Below are 21,335 nucleotides of genomic sequence, written 5' to 3'. Positions count from 1 at the left end.
ATGATTGGACTGATGATCTTAGAGGTCCTTTCCAATCTTAGTGATTCCTAGTTTTTACTTTCATTAAAAAATAATCCAGCCACCAAGCCAGGAAACATGAAATTAATTATTCCTCTCCCCTTAACTGGTTTAGTGGTGGACTTGGTAATGTTAGGTTAATGGTTGGACTTGATGATCTTAAAGGTCTTTTCCAACCTAAACAATTCTATGATTCTATGACCATGTCCAAACAGGTTTTGAAGATCTCCAAGGGTGGATATCACATGGATGGAGATTCATGGATGGAGATCTCACTCAAGGATGGAGATCGCATGGATGGAGGTTCATGGATGGAGGTGTCTTCCAAGGATGGAGATCACATGGATGGAAGTTCATGGATGGAGATCTCTCTCAAGGATGGAGATAGCATGGATGGAGATTCATGGATGCAGATGTCTCTCAAGGATGGAGATTCTGCCTTGAAAGTAGAAAAGACAGGACCAGAGGCCATGAGCACACACTGAAATACAGGAGGCTCCTCTGAACATCGGGAAACACTTTTTTACTGTGAGGGTGACGGAGCAGTGGCACAGGTTGCTCAGGGAGGTTGTGGAGTCTCCATCCATGGTGATCTTCAAAAGCCATCTGGACCTGGTCCTGGGCAACCGCTCTCGGTGGCCCTGCTTGAGCAGGGGGGTTGGACCAGATGACCTCCAGAGGTGCCTTCCCACCCCAGCCATCCTGTGATTCTGAGCCGAGGAGCTGCACAACGCAGCAGAGAGGCCAGGGAGGGCTCTGCGCAGCGGTGGGCAGTGATTGCCAGAGCTCATGGTTTCCAGCTGTGACTCTTAGGACAGCGGTGTCAAAGAAAAAAAATCCTACTCCTGAGAGCTGTTCTTAATCTGACCCCAAGCTGACTCCGGTGGAGGTAAAAATGAGGGAAATAGGAGGCAAAATAAAAGTGCTGCAGCTGACTGCTGTTCCTGGGCTCCCATTTGAGGCAAACCCCCTGATTTTGCTGCTGCAGACATGCAAGCGTGGAGGAGAGGATGATTTTCCCCAGGATTTGCAGCCTAAGGACAGTATGGCCTTGAGCTGGCCCCCAGAGCAGTGAGGTTTATGCCATAAAAACAGCACTAAAATCTTGGGGCTCCAGAAAAGAGGGATTGGCACCCAAATGGCCTTTCAGGAGTGGTCTTGGGCCCTTGAACTATGCCTGGGAAATGCGTGGGAGAAGCTTATACACCCCAAACCGAACTGTGCCGAAACCACAGCAATTGGTTCAGCCATAAAGTCACCGCGATCCCAGAAGCGGGTTAATTTATGAGTAGGGAGCACCCATTTCCCCTCTCCCACCTCTGTGTCAGCTTCTTTATGTGTTTTACTTCTTCAGCCTGTCAGGACTGTTATTTTTTAATGGGTTTATGAGGGAAACAGAAGGACCGCTTGTTCTGCAGGGAGAGGATCGCACGAGAGGCAGCCTGGGAACGGGACTTTCTGGCTCCGACAAGATCACTCCAGCCTGGGTGAAGCTTCGGCACATCCCAGCACCCGTCCGCCAGCACGCAGGACAGCCAGCGCTCCCACAGCGGGGACCTGTGGGGAGGGAAACCTCCAGGGTGAAGAAGCAGCTGGCCAGGGGACCTCCATTTTTCCCTGTCATCTCACTCCAGGATGTGGATGGGATATGATGAGCAGCTCCCGACCCCTTCAGTGACATCTGACACAGTCTCAAGGGTCCAGGACTCACGACAGCTCCTGCTCTCAAAGCTGGTGGGAGAATTTGACAGTTCAGACACGTGTCTATCTCTGTCTCTCTCCATCTCCCTCTATCTCCCTCTCCCCTGCCCCATGCAGCTCCTGACACTTGACTCAAGCTCAAGCTTTGCCAGGGGAGGTTTAGATTGGATATTAGGAAAAATTTCTTCACGGAAAGGGTAGTCAAGCATTGGAACAGGCTGCCCAGAGAGGTGGTGGAGTCACTGTCCCTGGAAGCATTCAAAAAACGGGTAGACATGGCACTCTGGGACATGGTTTAGTCTAGTCTACCCTTGATTGGTTTAGTGTGGACTTGGTAATGTTAGGTTAATGGTTGGACTGGATGATCTTAAAGGTCTTTTCCAACCTAAATGATTCTATGATTCTATGATCTTGCACTCATCTTCCACCCCTCTAAGACATTAACCCCTGTAAGACCCATAATACTGCTTCCTCACCCTCCTCTGCTCCTCAAATCCCCAGGGATGCTCGGTGGCTGGGAGATGGAGGTCGTGGCATGGCTTTTCCTCTTCCACTTGTCTTTCCATCATTGCTCATGTGGGAGAAGTGGGAACACTCAGCTGAGTGCTGGTGATGGCCACGGCAAGGCTGGAGATGAGGTGGGAAGAAAAATACAACCCAAGCAGAAGGGGATGGTGGGGTGGGTCATCCCTGCTGCAGCATCTACACTGCAACGCTGCTGGGTCACCTGCCCTTCTGTTTTGCTCCGATGAAAGGTTTTTCCCCCATTTATCTTCATGGCATGTCCCAGGGCAGACTTGAGAAAAGCAAAGGGCAGCTCTGTGTGGGGGAACTGCTCTCCTGGGTGGGTGCCGACAGCTTGTTTTGCACACCAAGCTTGGTGGATGCCGCACAGTGAGACCTTTTTGATCGCTGGCTCCATGACCTGCTCTCAGGTTACTGGTACCTGCTAAGCTGTGCTCTATAGTTCATCTCAGACTCATCCTGCTGCGCTGCAGTCCCTGTTACTCCCTATCTTTGACATTTTACACCCTGAAATGAATCACCCAGTTGCCTTCAAGGCACAGCCCAGGTGTGGTTGTGTTTGCCCAGGAGATTGCTCCCAACAGGTAGTTAAGACTAGGTTGTACCAGGCTGGGCTCTCCCTACCATTTACCGTCATCTGATAGCAGGCTTTGTGCCCTCAAACATATCCTGCATGCCTTAATTTCCCACCCAAATACACGTCATAGAATCACAGAATGGTTTGGGTGGGAAGGGACCTTTAGAGGCCACCCAGCCCAACCCCTGCAGTGAGCAGGGACAGCTTCAACCAGCCCAGGGTGCTCAGAGCCCCGTCCAACCTGGCCTGGGATGTTCCCAGGGATGGGGCATCTCCCACCTCTCTGGGCAACCTGTGCCAGTGCCTCACCACCCTCACTGTAAACAATTTCTTCCTTATATCCAGTCTAAATCTATTCTTCTTCAGTTTAAAACCATTATTCCTTGTCCTGTCACAACAGGCCCTGCTCCAAAGCCTGTCCCCACCTTTCCTGCAGCCCCTTCCAGCAGTGCAGGGCCGCAGGAAGGTCTCCCCGCAGCCTTCTCTTCCCCAGGCTGCACAAGCCCAGCTCTCCCAGCCTGGCCTCAGAGCAGAGCTGCTCCAGCCCTCGGACCATTTCTGTGGCCTCCTCTGGCCCCGCTCCAACAGGTCCCTGTCTGTGCGGTGCTGAGGGCCCCCGAGCTGGGTGCAGGGCTCCAGGGGGGGCTGAGCAGAGCGGAGCAGAGGGGCAGAGCCCCCTCCCTCGCCCCGCTGGCCACATGCACCCTCCCTGTCACTCAACACAAACCCTATTCTCGCAGGCTGCGAACCGGTCGTCCTGTTATTTTGGGCGCTTTGACTTACCCCTCAAAAAGAGGAGCTTGTTTTGGGGATGGGGGTCTCTCTTCACCAAGATGCATCCAAACACACCGTGTCAATGCTGTCCTGCTCAGGAGGAATGCAGCAGCTTTGCATTAAAGACAACTGAGATATTCAAAACCCCAAACGCCATATAGAAAGCCAGATGAGTTACCTTTTCCCCGTATTTGCTGGTAATAAAGAATATTGAGCTGTTGTTACCGAAACTGGGTAAAAGAGGCTTTTGCTGTGCCATGCATTGCCGTCTACTGAACTCCTTTCCACTGCAGTGGATGCTCACGGTTTGGCAGGATTTAGGGAAGATTGTGCAGATGCAGATACTAAGGATGGCAAAAACCAAAAAAAGGTAACTTTGTAGAGGATATAAACCTTGCTTCAAAACAAAATCTCCAGCTAACAGGGCTCAGGAGGGAAATTTCTTGGTGATGCACAACTCTTATATGTGGGTTACTTTTCCTCTGTAATAACACACTGGCAAGTCTCAGGGTGATTGCTTACATGAATTCCTTGCAATTGTTTTGAATCCTGCTTACATGCTTTCTTTAACTAATAATTCAGAAAAAACCCAGCCCTAAAAGCCCTGGCTTACCAAGTCCGGCCCCTGCAAGCAGAGAGAAGCGCTTGATACAGTTCATTTTGCCACCTTCAGCTGCTCCCCCGGTGTTGCACAAGGGGTGTGTGGCAATTTGGGGTCAGGACTTCCCTGCCGCTTCGTGGTTTGCACCGAGCAGAGCGCCCATCATGACAGTCAGATGATGATTGCTAATGTGGCTTATGCAAATTGCTGCAGCTTCCCACCTTCCAAAGCTGGACATCTACTTGCTGAAGTGACCACCAGTGGATCCTGCCCCGTGGCTGAAAGCGGATCCTGGCCATCCCGATGCAGAGCCGATGATGCGTTGCATACAGATGGGTGATTTCCAGGCTTGGGGGTGGAGAAAATAAGGGGGGGGAAAAAAAAGAAAGGAACCAGCTGTCACTGTCTAGTAACGGTGAGAACTCATGCTAGCAGATGAGCAGACCGAAATAGCAACACCAAACCTCAGGCCGTCTATATCGGGGGCCTTCAGACTTCCCTGGAAACGTGGTCAGGTTGCCACATTACGCAGACACACGCCCGGCCACGCTCTCCGCGGCTTTGTTGATTCAGCCACTCCTCTGGTTTTGTTTGCCGGGGGAATTAATTTCTCATTGTGCCTGGAGGCACGGCCTGCGTGAGTTTGCTTTGGGTTTTTTATTAATTGCTGTGTTTTTCTTCTGCACAGTCGGAGAAGAGAAGGAATCACCCACGGGATCTGGGGTAGCTGCAGCAAAAGCAGGACCGCAACGAGATTTTATGCTCCCATCGCCGTGCTAGCTGCATGGCGGAGGCAAAGCAGCTCCGTGCGTGCCGGGCTCCTGCTCTGGGAAGCAAGAAGGTGGCTACGATCCATCCTAACACGCGGAAGGTCAGAGTTTTAACTTCTTACCCACTTTACTGCGCTCTCCTGGTGAAATACCAGCAGCTCCCCGTGCGCTTAAGTAAAGAAATTCCGTTCATATTCACTGATAGTTGTTTTCCGTGTTTTTCTTCCCTAGCAAAAAAAAAAAAAAAAGAGCTAGATCAGTTTAATGATTTACCAGAGTGCATGGGAATAGTAAATACTTCAAGAAAATGACGTCAGAAATGCCTGAGCTGGGTGCAGATGCGATCAGGTGAAATTCTTCAGCCTATGTTAGGGAAAAGGTCAGATCAGAGGATTAAGAAGCATTAAATTATGTGTCTTCCACATGTGGTCCTGAAGTGGTGAGAGGCAGGACGACTCTCCTCTTGCGAGAGTGACTTCCCTGGCTGGGGTTCAGTGCCTGCAAGTGCAGCTGCAGGAGACAGCAGCAAGGACAAACCCCTTTTATCCCTTGGAAAACTTAAAATTTACACTGACAAAAACATCGCATGGCCGTCTCCCTTCTCCGCATTGTTTCAATGCTAAAAAGTAATCTTTTTTGCTTTCAAAACATTTAACTTCATATTATTACCCTTCCATTTTGTTACAAATATATTTGAAACCTCAACTCCAATGTGTTGCTTGATGATGAGGTGACACTCCGTTGAATTTGGGGTACTCTCCCCCCCATTTTTGGAGCTGTGAATGAGCCACAAGCCTCTCCTCTGCCCTCCGTGGGTGAGACAAGGTTGCTCAGCGTACAGGAAAGCTAACAGACGGCAACTGGACAATTGAGTTGTGGCTTGAAAATTGACTTTTAGTTGAACTAAGGGGAAAAAAAAAAAGAGTCTGGGAGGGATCACAGGGTACCCATAAAGGGATCTCGGAAAGCAAGTGCGCATGCGGATGCCGACGCACAGAGATGTGAGGAAGGGAGGAGAAAATGCAGGCTGGTGCTCTGGCCAGCACCCCTCGCGTGCAATTCACCCATGGAAATTACTCCTGCACCCGCCCACGATTCTTCTATTTCTTTGCCAGCTCTGCAGCCCAGGCCCTCTGGGTATTCAGGTGCTTAATTCCTGGGTTTTTTTGAGTGGATAGGAGGAGCTAAATGTCTCTGTGAGCCTGTGCTGCGCTCTCTGCCCCGTAACGCTGGGATGCGGCGGGGAGGTGAACCCCTGGAGATCTTGGGCATCCTCCTAGGGAGCCTGAAAAGGCAGGGAAGGCGCCCGCCTCGCCTCTGTTATCCCGGTGTTCTCCATCTCTCTCCATCCCTTTGTCCTCCCTGGCCTGACCTGCTCCAATGAATTATTTAGGCAAGAGCCACAGCTCGGCAGCAGTTGCTGTAGGGCGCTGTCATGGATAAGAACGGGCGGCTATTTTTATCCCCGGCTCTCGTTACCTTGCGGTCAGGAGCGATAGGTCCCTGCCAACTCTCTTTGCACGGAACGCTGCCTGCCTTCAGCAGGAGGAGCACGGCAGCGATTTACCATGTCTTTATGGGCTGGGATTCACTTTGACCGCCTAAATGTAGGTGAGAACTACGTTCAAACTAGATGCACATGTTTGAATCCCACCCTGGTACCACTCTGCGCTGCCAGCTGTACTCCCGGGTTGCTTTGCATCCGTATTTTATTTTTTCCATCCATATTTTATCTGCAGTAAAGCACGGAGACTGTGTTCATTGCTGGATTTAATAGTCTGTCTACTGCAGAGAGAGAAAAACTGTCTCAGAGGTGAAATTTCATGTTGGGTTCTGACAGCTTATACATTATATTTCCATGGACTCATTCCTCCAGCCAGTCTATATCCTCAGAGCTGACGTGCCGGCTTAAATATCTTGCAATGACCTGGTGAGCGTGGCAGGGGCACAGCAAAGCTTTCTCTGTTCACTTCTCCTCCTGCTGTCCCTCCGCTCACGCCAGCTGCAATGAAAATGGGAAATCTCCAGAAAATCAGGGGAAGGGGTGGATTTGAGGAGCATGTGAATGGAAATGGGCGCTGCTGAGTGTGCAGAGGCAGGGAGGTGATTCTGGCTGTGGAGAGCAAGTCTGGAGTTAGCAGAACAACGTGGGAGACTGGGGGAAAAAAAAAAAAGGGAAAAAAAAAGAAACATAGAATCATTTAGGTTGGAAAAGACCTTTAAAGATCAGCCAGTCCAACCATTAACCTAACACTACCAACTCCACCACTAAACCAATGAAGGGGAGAGTAGCAATTTCATGTTTCCTGGCTTGGTGGCTGGATTATTTTTTAATGAAAGTAAAACTAGGAATCATTAAGGTTGGAAAGGATCTCTGAGATCATCAGTCCAACCATCAACCCAACACCACCGTGCCCACTAAACCATGTCCCCAGGTGCCACGTCTGCCCGTTTTTTGGACACTTCCAGGGATGGGGACTCCACCACCTCTCTGGGCAGCCTGTTCCAATGGTTGACTACAGAAAAAAAGCAAACAGCAACAGAGCACAAGACCCTTCATTCCTGCCAACCTGCCAAATTTTAATACTCCACCAAGTTATTCCAGAGGAGGGCCGAGATGCCTGAGAAGGAAAATCTGAATTTTCACTTTGCTGCAGAACGACGTGAGAAAATCTCGCAGAAGCGGGACAAACACCCAAGACCTGGGCTACATACATCTACCCTAAACCAGCCGCAGCGGCTGCCGCTATCGTTCCGACGATTTTAGAGGGATCTGGTCCAGGAAAACGGGAAAGGCAGAAGGGCTCGAGGGGCTCTTTCCTGCTCCTTTCCCAAAACACGAATGAAAGCTGCGTCTTCTGGTGAGAAGCAGGGTGACCGCTTGTGCCTCGGCGTTTCGCGCAGCCGGAGGGGCGAGCACCTCCCGCCAACCCTGGAAAAGCTGAATTCAGCTCTGACGTCATCCAGGGGACCCAGCCAAGCCTGGGTGCTCGCACTGCCTTGCTGATCAAAAACAGTTTTGTCTAGCTTTTTGTTCTTTTTCTATTTTTAAACACAATTTAGATGATTTTTCAAGGGACACCGAAAAAAAAATTTTTAAGGGGGAGCGGCCGGTTTTCCCGTACGTGTCGGCACTGCCTGCAGCCCCTCGCAGGAGAGGCACCCAAAATCCTCCCTTTTCATCGCGAACGCCCCGGGACCCCCGGCGCGGTGCCCTCAGGCCCCCGCCCCGGACCCGCGCCGCGCCAGGAGGGCTTCGCCCGTCCCAAAGGGAAAAGCGGCGCCCAGCCTCTACGTTTTGGGGCAAAAACACCCGGAAACGGAGCTCCCTAAAATGCAAAAAAAGTGGGTTTGGTGTTTTGGTTTTGCTTTTTTTTTTTTTTTTTTTTAATTAAATGGTGTTTCCAACCGCTCGGTCACTTCCAAGCGCCGGGGCCGGGAGCCCAGGGCCGATCCCGCGACCCTCCGGGACCCGCCCCTCTGCGCGCTGATAGGCTGGAGCGCTTCTGCGTCACACCCGCGAACTCTATCGCTGTTCCATTGGCTGGCGGCGGGCGGTGCTGACCAATGAGAGGCGCCGGGGGGCGGGAGGGAGGCGGAGCTCCCGCTGGGTGGCGGGAAAGGGCCCCGGTTTTGGCGCCAAGCGGGACGGCGGCGGCCGGGCGGGGGGGGGTCGGGTGGCCGCGGGCCGGATCGTGGGCGCTGCCGGGGCTGCTGTGGGGCCGGGCCGGCTCCAGGCCGGCTCCCTCGGCTCTCGCCGCCTTCCCCCTTCCAGCGGCGGCAGCAGCGGGATCTCCGCGGCCTGCTCGGCCTCCCCGGAAGCATGGCGGCGGCGGCGCCGGCGGGCGGGCTGGAGGACGCGGAGCTGCGGGAGGCCCAGCGCGATTACCTCGATTTCCTGGACGATGAGGTGAGGCCGGGAGCGGGGCTGCGCCGGGGGTGCTGCATCCTCCCCCCCACCCCATGCCCCGGGGGTGGGGGAGCACCTGGTCCCTGTGCCCCCCCCTCCCCCCCCAGGGTGCTGCACCCTCCCCCCATGCTCTGGGGGTGGGGGAGCACCTGGTCCCTGTGCCCCCCCCTCCCCCCCCAGGGTGCTGCACCCTCCCCCCATGCTCTGGGGGTGGGGGAGCACCTGGTCCCTGTGCCCCCCCCCCCAGGGTGCTGCACCCTCCCCCCATGCTCTGGGGGTGGGGGAGCACCTGGTCCCTGTGCCCCCCCCCCCCAGGGTGCTGCACCCTCCCCCCATGCTCTGGGGGTGGGGGAGCACCTGGTCCCTGTGCCCCCCCGCTAGGGTGCTGCACCCTCCCCCCATGCTCTGGGGGTGGGGGAGCACCTGGTCCCTGTGCTCCCCCCGCCCCCCCCCCGGGTGCTGCACCCTCCCCCCATGCCCCGGGGGTGGGGGAGCACCTGGTCCCTGTGCCCCCCCCCTCCCCCCCAGGGTGCTGCACCCTCCCCCCATGCTCTGGGGGTGGGGGAGCACCTGGTCCCTGTGCTCCCCCCGCCCCCCCCCCGGGTGCTGCACCCTCCCCCTATGCCCCGGGGGTGGGGAAGCACCTGGTCCCTGTGCCCCCCCACCCCCAGCTTGGTCGGTGGGGTGCAAGAGGGTCGAGCTCTGCAAGAATCGGTTCCTGGGGGGGGGATGTCTCAGGCAGGCGGTCATGCGAAGTGAGTTAGTTTTTGGGTTTTGTTTCCTTCCCCTCCCCTTCTTGCAGGAAGATCAAGGGATTTACCACAGCAAAGTGCGGGACATGATCAGCGACAACCAGTGCCGCCTCCTCGTCAGCATCAACGACCTGCGGCGGAAGAACGAGAAGAGAGCCAGCCGGTTGGTGCGGGGCGGCGGGGTCTGCCTTTGGCACCGTGCCCTCGGTGGGATTTTGGAGGTCCGGCCCTGGTTCTGTGGGTCCTTTGTGGCAAGGAAGAGCCAAACCTTGTCTTCACTGTAAAACGGTGGACCTGCTCTTTCCTTCAATGACACCCATCCTTTCCAAGCTTGTGAACCCATGATTTGGCAAAAACCTTTCGCAGCAAGCTGAGGTTGATTGCGTGATATAAATAGTCTCCTTTTTTAGGATTGTCCTGGTTTTGGATGGGATAGAGTTAATTTTCTTCCTAGTAGCTGGCATAGTGCTGTGTTTTGGATTTAGTAGGAGAAGAATGTTGATAACACACTGATGGTTTAGTTGTTGCTGAGTACTGCTTATGCCAGTCAAGGACTTTTCAGCTTCCCATGCTCTGCCAGGTGCACAAGAAACTGGGAGGGGGCACAGCCAGAATAGTTGATCCCAACTGCCCAAAGGGCTATTCCATACCATATGGCGTCATGCTCAGTATAGAAACTGGGGGGGGTTGGCCGAGGAGGAGTGATCGCTGCTTGGGGACTGGCTGGGCATCAGTTGGTGGGTGGTGAGCAATTGCATTGTGCATCACTTGCTTTGGATATTGTTATTACTATTATCATAGAATCGTTTAGGTTGGAAAAAGACCTTTAAGATCATCCAGTCCAACCATTAACCTACACTACCAAGTCCACACTAAACCAATCAAGGGTAGACTAGACTAAACCATGTCCCAGAGTGCCACATCTGCCCGTTTTTTGAACGCTTCCAGGGATGGGGACTCCACCACCTCTCTGGGCAGCCTGTTCCAATGCTTGACTACCCTTTCCGTAAAGAAATTTTTCCTAATATCCAACCTAAACCTCCCCTGACGCAGCTTGAGCCCATTTCCTCTCATCCTATTGCTAACTACTTGGGAGAAGAGACCAACCCCCACCTCACTACACCCTCCTTTCAGGTAGTTGTAGAGAGCGATCAGGTCTCCCCTCAGCCTCCTCTTCTCCAGCCTAAACAACCCCAGTTCCCTCAGCCGCTCCTCATAAGGCCTGTGCTCCAGACCCTTCACCAGCCTTGTTGCCCTTCTCTGAACACGCTCCAGCACCCCAATGTCCTTCTTGTATTGAGGGGCCCAAAACTGGACACAGTATTCCAGGTGTGGCCTCACCAGTGCCGAGTACAGGGGAATCATTATTATATATTATATTATATATATTATATTAATCATTATTATATTGTTATTATTATCATTACTATTTTACTTCAGTTATTAAACTGTTCTTATCTCAACCCAGGAGTGTTTCTCACCGTCACTCCAGTTCTCTCCCCCATCCCACCGGGACAGGGGGAGTGAGCGAGCAGCTGTGTGGTGCTGAGTTGCTGGCTGGAGCTAAACCACGACAGGGATGCTTGGGGGTATTTTGGACCAGGCTTGCCAATCTGCTCAGGGACATGTGAGGTTTTTCAGATGTGGTTGGGTTTGTTCAGCTCCTGGCTGTTGGTGGCAGTCTACCTGACACAGAGCTATGATGGGCTCTGGGGTTTTTTTGCCTCTTGCTCCTAACAAACTCACAGAGCACACGGAGGCATGGGTCAGGGCTGAGGGCAAAGGGCAGAAAGGGGCTGCTGATCATTCCACATCGTCACGTCCCTCTGCAGGCTCTTGAGCAATGCCTTTGAGGAGCTGATCGCCTTCCAGCGCGCCCTGAAGGATTTTGTCGCCTCTGTTGATGCCACCTACGCCAAGCAGTATGAGGACTTCTACATCGGGCTGGAGGGCAGCTTCGGCTCCAAGCATGTGTCGCCGCGGACACTGACAGCCTGTTTCCTCAGCTGCATTGTCTGTGTGGAGGGCATCGTGACAAAATGTGAGACTGGGGGAAGGCCCAGGGGCTTTGGGGGTGGTGGGTCCAGGTGTTTTCTGGAGAGGCTGGAGTCACTGGGAGCTGTGGTATGTCCTGGCAACCTGGGCGAAGGGAACAGGGAGCTTGGCAGAAGGTCTTGAGTGTTGGGATGGTCTTGGAGCTCAGCAAGTCTTGGCCATGGTTGATGGCAGGTTGTGTCCCATGTGCAGTTTAGCAGTGGAGACCCTGTTGGGGGATGTCTGCTGACAGATGGATGAAACGTCCCTGCCCCTAACTCCTGTTTTTTCCAACCCCAGGCTCTCTGGTTCGTCCAAAGATTGTCCGGAGCGTCCATTATTGCCCAGCTACCAAGAAGACTATTGAGCGCCGATACACGGACATGACCTCCCTGGATGCTTTCCCATCCAGCTCTGTCTACCCTACGAAGGTGAGGTGAAGCAGCCTTGTGGGAAGCATCAGTAGGTTCCTCTGGGGACAGTGTGCCAGCTCCAAGCCCAGGGTCTCAAATCCCTGTGCATCCCTTCTCCCTCTGCCAATGTAGCCCGTGGAGTAGAGAGAGGACACATGACACGTGTGACAGTCCCAGAGAGCTACTAGGAGCATGTGAAGAAAGTCTCTGTTGGACACGAGGCCACCAGACCTGCTAGTTCAGATGTTAGTTATGATCTTGGTTCTACTGGAGCGTGTTTTTTTTGGGGGGTTGTCAGCCAGTCTTGTTGCTCCTGGGACTCGGGTCAGCATGGGCATGCCTGTGCCATCCTAGAGGGTGTATGCACCCTTGGGTAGAGGGTTTACCCAGTATTTGGGAATGCAGGAAGGTTGACCTGACCTTTGTCCCCATTGTACACACAGCCTGCTGCATGGGTGGTGTGTCACCACTGCCTGCAGTAGGGACAGGGCTTGGAGAGACCTAACGTACCAGTGGTGATGGGTGTTGGCAGCTTTAGACTGGGGGGGCCGTGGAGCTGGTGAACCGCAGCCTCTGGCAGTCCTGATAAAGCAACCCGTCCCAGCAGTCTTGTGTATTGGGTGACGCAGCCTGTCTTCCCACTGCTCAGCTGACCCACCTCTTCTCCCAGTGCTCCTGAGATATGGTGCTAGTCTTCTTATTGGGGTTCCTCCTCTAGGATGAAGAGAATAACCCCCTGGAGACAGAGTTTGGCCTCTCCGTCTACAAGGACCATCAGACTATCACCATCCAGGAGATGCCCGAGAAGGCACCAGCAGGGCAGCTGCCACGCTCGGTGGATGTCATTCTGGATAATGACCTAGTGGACAAGGTGAAGCCCGGTGACCGCATCCAGGTGGTGGGGACGTACCGCTGCCTGCCAGGAAAGAAAGGGGGTTACACTTCAGGGACTTTCAGGTGAGCCTTCTTTTGTCTTGGCTTCAGCCTTCCCACCCTTTTTAGTCTGGTCACATCTCTGGAAGATGACATCTAGGGCAGGCAGCATCACAGAGCTGGGTCAAACATTGGCTTAAATCACTTGGAAGTGATTTGCACCTTGCTCCTTAGAATCAGTGTGCAGCTGTGAGCTCCAGCTGTGCACAGAGGGGGTTGGATGCTCTTAAAGATGCTCCACTGATGGCCCAGTGCAGTCAGATAGAGGGGGCTACAGCTCTTGAAACTTTCCAGTCCCCTCCAGGACTTCCTAGAGCAAATGATGACCCTGTGGAAGTTTCTGCTGTGTTGTTGCTGTGACCTGTAGGCTCTGTGGGGTTTGCAGACCTGATCATGGCTGTGTCCCTTCTCCAGGACTATCCTCATTGCCTGCCATGTGAAGCAGATGAGCAAAGACGTCCGCCCTCTCTACTCGGCTGCTGATGTGGCCAAGATCAAGAGATTCACAAAGAGTCGCTCCAAGGTATTTGGGCCTTATGTCTAGAAGGCAGGCTTGTATTGGAGCATGAGGTTTCAGCTAGAGCAGCTTTAAGGCTTGGCATGTGGCTAAGGAGGTGTCTTGTTGGGTTGCAAGCAACTCTTCAACCCTCTTAACAACATTGCTGGACTTTCCACTCTCTTTCTTTGTATTTTCTGCTTAGGCTTTGATCAGGTCCTTTTTTTTTTTCGTTGCTGCTTCTGTACTGCTAGCAGAGTATCCTTCCTGCCTCCTGGCCACTCCGCTGTGCGTAGCTGTTGAGACAGAGATCTGTCCGTGTTGTGTATGTCCTGATCCTGCCATCTGGTTGCCAGATAATTACCTCTGCAGGAGCAACACCTCCCTCTTTAAACCCCAAACCAGAATGAGATACGGAGGTCCGCCCCAGCCTGGTCTTACTCTCAGACCTTTGCTTCGTAGTGTGGAGAGGAGAAAGCCTTGTTCTCACAGGGGTTGCTGCTTCCAGTGCTTGCTTGGGTGACTGTAACAGATAGGATGGTCTAGGACTTCAGAGCACCATTGAAAGAAATTTTGGCAAATGGTCTTCTCCTCTTTAAATAATTTTCATCCATGAGGTTCTGTGATAAGAATAAGCTCCTTTTTTGTGCTGAAATGGACTTGTGGAGTATTTCTCCTTCTTCCTATTTGCTACAGCCCATCTGACGGGCCATGTTTTGCCTCTTCTGCCTTAGGATATATTTGACCAACTGGCGAAATCCCTGGCTCCCAGCATCCATGGGCATGAGTACATCAAGAAAGCCCTTCTCTGCATGCTGCTCGGAGGGGTGGAGAAGGTCCTGGAGAACGGGAGCCGCATCCGAGGAGACATCAACATCTTGCTGATAGGTCTGGAAAGGCTGGGCAGAGGCACCTTCAGTTGGTGTTGTTGGGGGGGGTGAGGTGAATGAGCGTTTTCCTGAACTTAGTTTCACAGAGTAATTGAGGTTAGACGGGACCTCTGGAGGCCAAGTGTGTGTGCAGGGCAGAGCCAGTGTCGCTGGTAGATCAGGTTGCTTTGGGACTTGTCCAGTTGGTTTTGAACATCTCCAGGAATGGGATCCCATGCCCTCTGTGGGCCGCTGTCCCAAGGTTTGACCACCCTCAAGGAGACTTGTTTTTTTTCCACCATCCAACTGGGATTTCCTGTGTTCCAAATTGTCCCCATTGCCTCTGGTCCTGTCACCATCCACCTCTCAAAACTCTGACTTCATCTTCTCTATTCTTCCCATTGGGTCATTGAGGAAGTCAAGGAGATCATCTGATCACCTTCCTTTCTGAAGGCTGGACAAACCCACTTCTCTGTCCCCTTCCTTTTTCCCCACTGAGGAGCCCCAAACTGGACACACTATCCAGGTGATGTGTGATTATTAAATGCAGTCTCCTCCATTTCAGGAGACCCTTCCGTCGCCAAGTCTCAGCTGCTGCGATATGTGCTCAGCACCGCGCCCCGCGCCATCCCCACCACCGGCAGAGGCTCCTCCGGTGTTGGCCTGACTGCTGCCGTCACCACGGACCAAGAAACCGGTGAGGAGCAGGCTGGTTCCTGGTGGGAGCTGGCAGCGGGATGCTTGTTAACACCTGGGAGGGGCTCTGCAAGATCCTGGGCTGCTGTTCGTTCTGCACTGATGCTTGCAGGGCTTGCTCCATCCAGAAGCTTTAGGGCAATGATAGTGATGTTTAGGGGTATTTTCTCCGCTCCTCTTCTACTTAGCGCACCCTATGCGAGGCCTAGCAGCAGCCTGGATGTTCTTGTCTTCCTCATGGGCTTGCTTCTCATCCTAAGTGTGCTCCTTCTGCTGTCAAGTTGGGTAGGAGATGGGCAGCCCTGAAGGTTGCTGCTGCTCTTTGAGGCTTACCCTCGTCACAGGGTGGTGCTGTGGTGGAGGGGGACGGCAGGGAGGGAGATGCACGGAGCTGCTGAATGGTGGTTGACACTCTTTTTCTCCCATCCCATCCCAGGCGAACGGCGCCTGGAAGCAGGGGCCATGGTGTTGGCCGACCGGGGGGTGGTGTGCATTGACGAGTTCGACAAGATGTCTGACATTGACCGCACGGCCATCCACGAGGTGATGGAGCAGGGCCGCGTCACCATCGCCAAGGCTGGCATTCATGCCCGCCTCAACTCCCGCTGCAGCGTTCTGGCGGCGGCCAACCCTGTCTACGGCCGGGTGAGTGCTGGCGTTTGCCGGTCTCCTCCATAGGGAGGGATGCTGGGAGCTGCCTTGCTGGAGGAGGCAGCTGGTAAAACCCAAAAGATCCCCCCAAAACCAGTGACTTGGTTCTTGCTGGGACTGGGATCTATGGGGCAGTGAAGACCTGGTCTCTGTTGCTGCTCATGGCCCTCCTGGAGGAGAGAGGGGCTCGTGGGGTTTCCTCACCCTCGCTCGGTTCTGCCTGGGTGACTTGGGGCAGCGCAGTGGACCCTCGTCCTGGTGACGAGCCTCAGTCTTGCTGTGTGATCTGGAATCATAAAAAATACGTCTATTCATAGAATCATTTAGGTTGGAAAAGACCTTTAAGATCATCCAGTCCAACCATTAACATAACATTACCAAGTCCACCACTAAACCAATTAAGGGTAGAGTAGCAATTTCATGTTTCCTGGCTGGGTGGTTGATTTATTTTTAATGAAAGCAAAAACTACTCCTTGCAAATGAGAGCTACGCACACCTGCCAGGATGGGGAAAAGAGGCTTTACTGCTGCAGCAGGCTGGGTTTAGTGTGGTGTCCAACTGCCTGGGCATCCATCCTCCCAGGCTCCCTGGCAGGCAAGACTGGCCCGTGAGGGTCTCCTGTAACCCCTTATCTTGTCCTCTTGCAGTATGACCAGTACAAGACGCCCATGGAGAACATTGGCCTGCAGGACTCCTTGCTTTCCCGTTTTGACCTGCTCTTCATCGTGCTGGACCAGATGGACCCCGAGCAGGACAGGGAGATCTCGGACCACGTCCTGCGGATGCACCGCTACCGCAACCCCAATGAGCAGGACGGGGACGGTGAGTCGCTTGTAATTGCGCAGCTGCCTTGTTGCTCAGTCCTGTCCTTCCTTGGCAGGTTGTCACCTCTTGGTGACAGCTCATTGGATTCAGCATCCCTGGCTTTGTTGAGAGCAGCTTTTGGAAGTCACTCCAGCAATGCTGCAAGAGGCTAAAAGCCCACTCTCTGTGACCCTCCCATCTCCAGCCATGCCCCTGGGCAGTGCCGTGGAGATCCTGGCTACGGAGGACCCCGACTTTGTGCAGGAGGAGGAACAAGAGCTCCAAGTGTATGAGAAACATGATGACCTCCTGCATGGACCCAACCGCCGCAAGTGAGTCCCCCATCCCACGTCCCCTGGAGCTCTCTGGGGGTTTCCAGCCCTGTGAGTTGATGGGTTTAGCTTGAGTATCCAGGCAGCGGCTGATTGCTGGTGCCAGCAATGGTCCAGGTGGTCCATGGGGAGGTACGTGGGCAGGGTACCAACAGAGCCCTGCTCTGGGCTTGATCTGTCATGCCAGGCAGGTGGGGAACATCTCCTAGAGCTGAATTCCCCGCATGCCTGGACACCCGTGAAGGGTAAAAAATGGGAAGCCCACTTCTGCAAACACCCTTTGCCCATCCCCGCCTTGGAGGAGACACGGGTGTGCCCGCATTCCCCGCAGGGAGAAGATCGTCAGCATGGAGTTCATGAGGAAGTACATCCACGTAGCAAAGATGATTAAGCCCGTTTTGACCCAGGAATCAGCAAGCTACATAGCGGAGGAGTACTCCCGCCTGCGCAGCCAGAGCCAGATGAACTCGGACATCGCCAGGGTGAGCCCTGGGAGCAGCTTCCTCTCAGGCCAGGAGGAGGGAAACTGAGGCACAGGCTGCCATCTCCCCTTATGGGTGTTTTCCACCCTTGGTGGGATGCTGGAGTGGGGGTCAGCCTTGCAGAGACATCTCTCTCTGTTCCCCACCAGACCTCCCCGGTCACAGCCCGTACGCTGGAGACCCTGATCCGCCTCTCCACGGCCCACGCCAAGGCCAGGATGAGCAAGACAGTCGATCTGCAGGACGCTGAGGCGGCTTTGGAGCTGGTGCAGTTTGCCTACTTCAAAAAGGTGGGGGGAAGGTGTCCCTCAGTGCTTGGGAGGTCCTAAAATTGTCATTGAAAGGGGTGGGTTTGGTGCAGGCTGAGCACCCTGGGCTGCTGGTGGGGTCCTTTCCTGGTGATGGTGTGGGGATGGGGCAGCGGTGGGATCTTGGGTCCCTCAGGGTTGGCCCCTGAAAAGCAGCTTGAGTGGAAAAGGGGCCTGAGTCCATCCTGTCTTTTGCCACACAGGTGCTGGAGAAGGAGAAGAAGCGCAGAAAGCAGGCGGAGGACGACTCTGAGACCGAGAAGGAGGAGGACGAGGAGTCGCAGCCCAAGGAGGAGCGCAGGATGAGGAGGTAGGAGCCAGAGCAAGGGACAGGGGGATGTCATACAAGGGGCACCAGCCTCTTCGGAGGTTGGGGCAGGCAGTGCTGGCCTTGGGGAAATGCTCCATGTTTTGCTCAATTTAGTGGATTGTCATCCCCCAATGTGTAATAGAGGGACATCGTTATTTCATGGATAAGGAACTGGCTGGATGGCCATGTCCAAAGAGTTACAGTCAACAACTTGATGTCCAAATGGAGATCAGTAGGGAGTGGTGTCCCTCGGGAGTCTGTACTGGGACCAATACTATTTAGTACCCGTGCAAACCTCATGAAGTTCAACAAGGCCAAGTGGAAGGTCCAGCGCCTGTGTCAGAGCAATCCCTGGTACCGGTACCAGTACAGACTGGGGGGATGGATGGATTGAGAGCAGCCCTAAGGAGAAGGACTTGGGAATACTGGTGGAAGAAAAACTGGATATGAGCTGGCAATGTACTCTTGCATCCCAGAAAGCCAACTGCATCAAAAAAAGCATGGCCAGCAGATCAAGGGAGGTGATTCTGCCCCGCTGCTCTGCTCTCGTGACACCCCACCAGGAGGGTGGAATTAGATTGGACCTAAGGAAAAAAAGTTTTATGATGAGAGTAGTGAGGCACAGGAATTGGTTGCCCAGAGAAGTGGTGGATGCCCCATCATTGGAAGTGTTCAAGGCCAGGTTGGATGGGGCTTTGAGCAAATGTGATCTAGGAACAAATGACCCCACCTGTGGCGGGGGTGTTGGACTAAGTGAGCCAACCCAAAGCCTTCTGTGATCCTGTGATGCTCCACAACCCTCAGGGCTGCTGCCATCTTGGGTCCTGTGCCATGGGCAGGGGTTTGTGGCTGGAGGGTGGCTTGCCTGTGAGCTGCAGGTACCCTGCATGGTCTTGGCCAGGTGTCTCCAGGAGTTTGGGGGGTGGTCCTGAGGTGTGCAGTTTAGCTGGAGCAGGGGTGACCTCTTCTTCCCCCACCCAGGAGAAAGAAGGCACGCACAGGAGGCGAGGGGGACTCCTACGACCCGTACGACTTCAGTGACGCTGAGGAGGAGATGCCGGAGGGTGAGTCCCTGGGGTTTCGGTGGCACCTGGCTCCCAAGGGTGCCTTCTGTCCTGGGGGGTCTGCACACCCTGGGCGCAGCAATGCCTTGGGCTCGCTCAGGGTCCCTGGCGCAGTGTGGCACCATCCAGCTCCACAAATCAAGGTTAATTTTTTTTTTTTTTTTTAAAACCCTCCATGGCTGTGTGGGACAGGAGGATTAGTATTGCTGGTTATTTTTTTCTTTTTTCTGTCCACTTCCAAAGTGCTGCAGAGGTAACAACACCGGGAGGGAGTTTGGCATCTCCCACCCCATCCTAAGGCCAAGTGCTTTTGCTCTCTGGGTGCTTGGGCACCAGGCAGGTTGAAGGTAACTCTTCCTTCTGCTCCAGTCCAGGCACACACTCCGAAGACGCCCGAAGCCTCGACTGCTGGCGAAGCGAAGAAGCCGGAGTTGGCTGAGCCAAGGTGAGTGGGGGCTGGAGAAGGCATCTGTCCCTGCGTGTCCCACCCCACCCTGGTGGGTCCAAGCTGTTGTCCGATGCTGGAGATGCATCTGCGGTGGATGCTCCCGGCTCTGGTTTTGGCTTTTCTGCTGGGTTCTGCTTCTGGAACGGGGAAGGGCTGCAGGATCGTGGGCTGCGAAGGAAGGGGAAGGACTTGTGTGTGTGTCTGTGTGTGTGGTCTCTAAGAGTGATTACTTCTCACCTTCCCTGACCAGGTTGAAAGCATTCAAGGCTGCTCTCTTGGCGGTCTTCAAAGCTTCCCATGCCCAGTCTGTGGGTCTGAAGAATGTGATGGAGTCCATCAACCGCGACAACCCTGAGCCCTTCTCTCTGGCTGAAGTGAAGGTGGCGTTGGCCCACATGCAAGATGACAACCAGATTATGGTGTCTGATGACATTATCTTCTTAATCTGAGCCTCTGCGTGGAAGAGCCCAAGTTCTCGTGGACTCTCAGTCTGGAGACTCTTTGTGTTTGCCTTCAACTCTCTCCTGAATGCTTCATCTGCCTGAGCTGAACTTTGGGGAGCTCAAGCCTGTGCACTTTACAGTCCTTCCTCACTGTGCATTGCTGGCACCAAAAAAGCCAGGAGCTCTGGAAGCTCTCTTACTGTTGCTGCCTCCAAACTGGAGTATTCGGGAAGAGGTTTGTTTCTACAAGGAGCTGAAAGGAAAGACTTGAGTGCAAATTATCAGTGTTCTTAATGTATTGTTTTTAGCTTTGCTAATAATTCCAGCCTTTGAATAAAAAAATCTGTATTTAGGAATCCACCATTCAGTAGCTGTGGTGGTAAGAAGCAATATGGAAGTTCCACTGTTAGTAGTAAAGCTTTTATTTTTTCCCTTTTTTTTTTTTTTCCCCCTTTTTTCCCCAATTACATAGCCTAGGTTTGTCTCCCAAGTAAAGATGCCTAATGCCTGTCTTGTTGACTGTGACCAGCCTCTTTTCCTACCTACCTTGTGGAGGACAATTTCTGGTGATGTTGGGGCCAGTGTAGTCTGACCTGCTCCATAACCCATGGGTCAGCTTGATTTCTAGATTTCACACCCCTGCTGGGAGTTTTGGCCCCAAGTAGGTGGGAAGGACCTGGCATGCTCAGAGCTGCCCAGGAGACATGTCTCTTGTGCAGGTGGGCTTTGTCTCCAGCTGCTCCCACCTTCAGGATCCCATGTCTGGGATCGTGCTTGTATGGATATAATGGGGCCACCACAAATGGGAGGAAACCTATAGCAAAGAAAAGTCAAAGCTACGGGGACCTGGGATCCTGCATCCCCTGTATGTCCTGCTGGCTAAGCCTCTGCCAGTCTTCCTGCGTCCTGTGGAAGGGAACCACAAGCTACTGAGACCGTAAAAGCCTTCCCTTGCTCTTGGGGGATTTTTCGAACCATCTTGCTTTCTGGGAACACATAGGTGACCACTTCTTGGAGAAAGGCTGTTCTTAGAAACAAGCGAGCTCCCATGGTTTGGGATGGTTTTCAAGAAAAGCTGAATGTGCAGTCAGACCGTCTTGGCTGCTCATGATGCCAGAGCTGCTGAAGGTTTGGCATTTTTTTCATTGGGGTTTTGTGGGTTTTGTGGGTTTTGGGGTTTTTTGGGGTTTTTTTTTTTTTTTTTTTTGGTGTTGGCAAATTTGAGGTTAAGTTTTGGAGAAGACCCTGTTTGCTGTTGTCCCTGCCCATCTCTGGGCACCTGCACCGTTCATGTGCCCTCGTTTCTCTGGATGCCATAAATACTGATTTGAATAATAAAAATGTCTAGATACTCTTTCCCCTGTGACTCACTGCTTACTTGGATTTAAACTGTTCCCACTTCTGGGGATGCAACTCTGCAGCCT

The 21,335-nt window shown here is 53.4% G+C and overlaps 1 protein-coding gene across 4 annotated transcripts; it reads left to right on the top strand.

The window, feature by feature from the left end:
• Positions 1–19,917, top strand: MCM3 (minichromosome maintenance complex component 3). 4 transcript variants are annotated; one of them, XM_075707783.1, is made up of 18 exons: positions 1–24; positions 8,823–8,876; positions 9,679–9,791; positions 11,461–11,669; positions 11,963–12,093; positions 12,845–13,032; positions 13,423–13,531; positions 14,239–14,392; positions 14,939–15,070; positions 15,506–15,714; positions 16,368–16,542; positions 16,730–16,856; positions 17,188–17,338; positions 17,488–17,628; positions 17,850–17,956; positions 18,938–19,020; positions 19,390–19,465; positions 19,719–19,917. In XM_075707783.1, the coding sequence occupies exons 1-18, from the start codon at positions 1–3 to the stop codon at positions 19,915–19,917; spliced, it is 2,382 nt and encodes a 793-aa protein (XP_075563898.1). The 4 variants fall into 4 exon arrangements, with proteins under 4 accessions (XP_075563898.1, XP_075563896.1, XP_075563895.1 ...); XM_075707781.1 differs by having other exon boundaries at positions 12,794–13,032; XM_075707780.1 differs by having other exon boundaries at positions 12,794–13,032; positions 17,161–17,338.
• The last annotated feature ends 1,418 nt before the right edge of the window (positions 19,918–21,335 follow it).

This window comes from Pelecanus crispus, chromosome 3 (assembly GCF_030463565.1).
Source record: "Pelecanus crispus isolate bPelCri1 chromosome 3, bPelCri1.pri, whole genome shotgun sequence".
In the NCBI taxonomy this organism is placed as follows: domain Eukaryota; kingdom Metazoa; phylum Chordata; class Aves; order Pelecaniformes; family Pelecanidae; genus Pelecanus; species Pelecanus crispus.
This window is presented reverse-complemented; position numbering and strand designations above follow the sequence as displayed.

Coding starts and splice junctions, on each gene's coding strand:
- MCM3 (XM_075707780.1), top strand. CDS start 1: ATGATTGGACTGATGATCTTAGAG. Junction 17,629..17,849: donor AGTTTGCCTACTTCAAAAAG/GTGGGGGGAAGG, acceptor TTTGCCACACAG/GTGCTGGAGAAGGAGAAGAA. Junction 19,466..19,718: donor CCGGAGTTGGCTGAGCCAAG/GTGAGTGGGGGC, acceptor TTCCCTGACCAG/GTTGAAAGCATTCAAGGCTG.